The following is a 5843-nucleotide window of genomic DNA, read 5'->3' on the forward strand; positions in this document are numbered from 1 at the left end:
TCTTAATCATTATCACGGTTATTACCATTATCCCTATCATGATTATTGTTGATTTCACTAACATTATCATTATCATTATCTCTATCATTATCTTAATATTATCAATATGTTTGTTATCACCATTTTTATTGTGATTATCATGATCATTACTGACATCATTATATTTATCATTGGTTTTATCATTATCATAAGTATTAGCATTATCATTATTATCCTCAATACCATTATCATTTTCGTATGTTTTATATTTTTTGATGTTATTATTAAGTATTCATTATTGTATATCTATGATAAAGCTAATTCAATTTTATTAATTGAATTCATATCATATTATTATCGGTCTTATCTACTATCATCATTATAGGTATCGTTATTATTATCATTATGGTTATTTCTATCATTAGTATCATTCTCATCATTATTGTCATTATCATCATTATTATCATTATCATCACTATCATTATTGTTATTATTGTTATCAGGATTATCATTGTTAAAAATCATTATCATTATTGTTATCATTATAGATGTTACTATCATTGTTGGGTGTAGTATTGTTTTTATTATTATTATTATTATTATCATTATTATTATCATCATTAGTACTATTATTATCATTATCATTAGGCGATTATCATTACTAAAATTGGTATCAGTACCATGATTATCATGATTATCACCAATGCCCATAATCATAATTATCACCACTATCATCATTATCATCATCATCATCATTGCTATCATCATCCATGTTGATATCACTGCATTTGCCATTGCCACTACTCCCGCTTTTACTTTGACTCTCTATCTATCTATTTATCTATCTATTTCATCATGTTTGATATAGATATCCTTATGATTAGAAGTCTTATCATCATTACCTTAATCATCATCCTTAACTCAAGGAATAATTCTGTTAGCATTATTTTGTTGTGTTGTTGTTACTTTTGTTTTTTTTGTTGTTGTTATTGTCAGTATTATTATTTGTTTTTTGTTTGTAACCATTTTGATGGTGTTATTATCATTCTTATAGTTTTTGTTGTTATTATTATCATCATCATCATTACTATATTTATTTATCTATATATTTACTTGTTCATTTTTTCTCTATTTCTTTTTATATTTATCATATTCATCAAATCTATTATTATTATCATTATCATTATTATCATTAGCATTACTATTATCATTATTGATAACTATCCCTTTTTTTCATATCATCGACTTTAAACTTTGTTTTAATTATGATCATTATAATTATCATCATCAATTTCTTCATCATTCTCAACATCACTATCAATATGGTTAGCAGTAGCAGTGATGTCATTGATATCATTATTATCATCATTGCTAATATAATCATCATCATCATCATTAACCATCATCATTATCATCCTTCGTATTATTATCATTTCTACTACTACTATTACTACTATCATTGTCATCATTATTATTATTGCTGCTGTTGTTATCATTGTTTCCATTATCAATATTACTATTATCAGTATCATTATTATTAATGTTAATCATTATCAACATCCTTATTCTCATCACTATCATTATTGTCATGATATCCTTTTCACTATTACCATTATCCTTACTATCACTATTGCCATTATCATTATCATTATCATCACTATTATCAATATCATTATAATCTTTATTATCAGTATTATCATTTTACTACCATTTTTATCATTATCATTGCTATCATTGTGATTATCATTGTTATCGTTAATGGTATAATTGTGATATAGGTATTAATCATTATCATTAATGTTGATATTATTACTATTGGTATCATTACCATTATCATTATCATCTTCAGTATCGTTGTTATTATTCTTGTCCTTATTAGTATTATCATAATTTGCATTAACATCATCATTAGTATTATCATTATAGTCATAACCAATATCAGTATCAGTATTTCAATACAATCTATGTTATTATCATCACTCATAATTGCTGTTGTTATAATCATCATTATATTTTGCATTATCATTATAATTATTACTATCATTATCATTATTATTATTATTAGCATTATTATCATCATTATCATCATTATTACTATTATCATAACCATCATCATCATCTTTATAATTTCGTTATTTCGTTATCATAATTATTATGATCTTTATTACCACCATATATTTTTAATTGTGGGTAGTAGTAGTTGTAATAGTAATATTAGTGATAGTGTCATTATCAATGTTAGTATCATCATCTAATTGTTTCATAGCTATCATTTGCAACATTATCTTCATCATTATCACCATCATCATCATCCTCATCACCATAGTTATCATAATCGTATTGTGCAAGGAGTTACAGACGGATTGTGATGAAATTTGTGGGTGGTTTGCCCATGGACTAGTTACCAATATATATTTGGGCGTCAATTTTTGTTCATCATCTTTAACAATGGCAATAGCAGTATAATGTCTTATCATTGATATTATTATTGGTATTAAGCTATGATAGTATGAAGTGTGAAGTGAAGAAAAACAAGATGAGGAGAGATTATTAGTGATGATTTGTCATTAGTAACAGAATTATTATCTTTATAGTTGATATCTGACATCATGCTTTGTTCCATCATATTTGTATATCCTGCACACACACACACACATACATACACAAGTAAACACAGATAAACAAACACACACACAAGCACAAACAAACACACACACACAAACAAAAGACAAACCCACATAAACACAAAGTTCAAATGCTGACGAAGGTTAAGATCACAAACGTATATTCTAAAACATGTTTTCTTCAGTCAAGCACCAAGTTGACAACACACGCATTAGTCACATACTTGTCCCATGTCAAGAATGTTGGATTTTGGGCAGATGAATGACAGGAATGAATGACGAAGCGAGATCTCTGTTGACCGGCTTCTTATTTTGTCTGAATGATTTTGATGTTTGACTTGATAATGTCTACGAAATTTGTTTGGTCACACTTTAACCTATGTGGAGGTATTGGATGTGGATGTTTGTGTGTGTGTGTGTGTGTGTTTGCTTGCAGACATGAGATCAGTATTGGAGGTTTTTGTTATGCTTGCTGTGAAGGGAATATTCCTTTTGTGTTGCATTTCCTGTTGTGTAATTAAAAATACTTCTCTATGATTCGAGTTTTATATCATTTGCACTTTATAATAAATACAAGTTAGACAGAATTAATAAATTCACACGTCGGAAGAGCCTCTCCTATACACAGCGAATTTCCTAAGAGATAAGTTTACTAAGGGGCACCGTATCTGCTGGAGGGTTCCTGTGGCCTGCGTGCGTCCTCCTGAGCGGCGAAGGCGATCTGGTCGAGGACGAACTGAGGGATTGGGTGGGGGAACTCGGGAGCCACTGGCAGGTGGGCGCCCTGGGGCTGGAAGCCGTTCTCGTCAGCCACGAACTTGAGGGTGATGGGAGTGCCGTCAGGAGCGGTGTAGCTGTGAACACCGACAGACATTAACCTTGGGAACAATTTTTGAAAAGTAAAGATAGGCCTACTTTATAAGCATGCGTCTCGTATCGGATGAACGCAAACGCCCTGACCTAAAAGCATCCTTTAATCGATATGTAAGTCAGGAGGTCTGACCCTTGATATTACCCGGGGATGTGGGCCTTACATCACCTACATTCACTCCTTATTGTCTGCCTCGTTCTATCTCCAGCTATCGTTCTTGCTACCTTTTTCATCATCTTCTGTCTTTCTCTCTATCTATCTTTGTCTCTCTCTCCCTCTCCCTCTCCCCCCCCCCCCTCTCTCTCTCTCTCCCACTATCTTTCTTTCTATCTCTCGCTCTTTCACTCACACACACAGACACATACACACACACACACACTCGTGCGCGTACACTTTGCGTTACTACACAGTTTCTTTCTCTTCACTCACCTCTCTCTCCTCTCCACTTCTCTCTCACGTCTTCGTCCTACATCTCTCTCTCTCTCTCACCACACCTCCCTAAACTCACTCCCCCTCACCGAGGACACTCCCACACGTCTCACTCAACTCCCGCTGCACAGCCACAGGCTCCACACACTCACCCTCCTCTCCTCCATCACGACTACCCGAAACCACAGTCTCCACTCCACACACCCCTCTACCAGACGCAATCACCTCCCCGTGCTCACTCCTACACCTAGACACCCCCCCCCGTCACACCCACCACCACCCCTCCCCCCACCTCTCACACTCACCCGCGCCCCCACACCCGACACTCTACACCATCACACGAACACTCAAACACACCTCCTCCACCCAACATCACATCACAACCACCACTACCACTCTCAACACCACCTACCTCTCACACACATAGTCCTCACACGAATAACTCACAAATCTACCACTCATACCCAACGCTCCAAACAAACAACCACCAAACACACCCCACCCACCCCACTCGTAGTCAACACAGCACTTTCGAGAGATGGATGGTAATAGATGCACCGCATAAATTGGAACAACTGATGCAATCTTACATACGTAACACTTATATAATTACATGCTTCCACAAATGGTTTTCGGCAGCGACTTTGCTTTCATATTTCTGAAACCGAGAGATCCACTCACGAGAAGGAGCCCGCGCTGTTGATGGCACCCTTGGCTCCGGGAGTGCCAGACTCTGACACCACGATGCCGTTTCCGGTCTCGACGTCGAAGTTGTACCTTCCGTCGTCCTCGATCACGCGGTCGTCCCTCAAGATGGCCACTTCCTCGCTGGAGCCGTAGCGAGGCGGGGGGGCGCCGTACCCCTGGGGGACGGCAGCGGCCACGGAGGCAAGAGCGGCGAGAAGGAGCTGGAAAAGGAAATGCGGGTGACACTGATTACTTTCTGACGCTGAGAGGTGGCACTAGAGTCAAGTTATAACTCCGGGCTATCAAGTGATGGCCATAGAACTAGTAATGAAATCAATTCTATTTCTTTCGGAAAATATACAATCTTCTTACATATAAAGGACTTGAGAAAGTCATAGAGAAAATCGTATTTTCTTCACTTTACCAAGTCCTTTTTTTTAACCTAAATGTTTCGAACTTACGAAGTTCATGACGGTGGGTGACTGAGGACACTAGTGTCTACCTGAGATTCGGTGCTCCATTTATAGGAATTTCCTGTGTCTGTGAAGCTGCCAGGCGTGTTGTCTGGGACGACTTTTTGCTTAGGTTTCCTCATAACCCCCCTCGGCCGCGCGCCATGGAATTACGAGCCAGATCAGACAGACACGTAAGATAGCGTTATTGTTCAATTTCTCCTGCCGCTTTGTCACAGGTTGAGTCAGGTTGATGTTTTTTGTTGTTGTTGTTGTTGTTTTACCCTTTGGATTACTTAACATTGAAGTCCTCACACCAATAGGTAAATTACCTTATGTGATTGAGCAAATGGAAAGTTTTTCACTATTAAAGATGAATATCAATTATTTTTTCCAAAAAGTATTACGATTTTGACTCCTTTTGTGAGGTTGACAGGGAGACGTAGCAATATCTACAGGTATCTAAAGTCCAGAGACAAACAAACATTTAAAGTTAGTTATGTTTAACTAACTGGAAAAAAGTCAAACTGCATGAGATTTGTCCAGATTTTCATGTAAATTTGGGAGGTGGATATAACACTAAGGAAATATTCAGGAACATAAAACGATTATGCATGCGTAGTGTGTGTTCGTGTGTGTGTGTGTGTGTGCGTGTGTGTGTGGGTGTTTGTGTGTGATCACCTGGTGTTGTTATCACATCCTCACCGTCATGACAGCAATCCAGTAAAAAAAAATAATCATAATGTATAATCAAGAGTTCTTTTACCCCGTTTACTCTTGTACCAAGTGGTCTGTATATTT

General features: G+C 36.3%; 1 protein-coding gene across 1 annotated transcript; it reads right to left on the bottom strand.

The window, feature by feature from the left end:
• Positions 1-3136: 3136 nt before the first annotated feature.
• LOC122245479 (cuticle protein CP14.6-like) lies at positions 3137-5077 on the bottom strand. The gene is made up of 3 exons (XM_043003396.2): positions 5052-5077; positions 4585-4811; positions 3137-3457 (listed from the first exon to the last, which is right to left on the bottom strand). Exons 1-3 carry the CDS (start codon positions 5058-5060, stop codon positions 3256-3258), a joined length of 438 nt encoding a protein of 145 aa, XP_042859330.1. The 5' UTR covers positions 5061-5077; the 3' UTR covers positions 3137-3255.
• Positions 5078-5843: the final 766 nt, after the last annotated feature.

Source organism: Penaeus japonicus, unplaced genomic scaffold (genome assembly GCF_977035675.1).
Source record: "Penaeus japonicus unplaced genomic scaffold, GWHDUDI00000001_assembly GWHDUDI00000016, whole genome shotgun sequence".
Classification (NCBI taxonomy): Eukaryota; Metazoa; Arthropoda; class Malacostraca; order Decapoda; family Penaeidae; genus Penaeus; species Penaeus japonicus.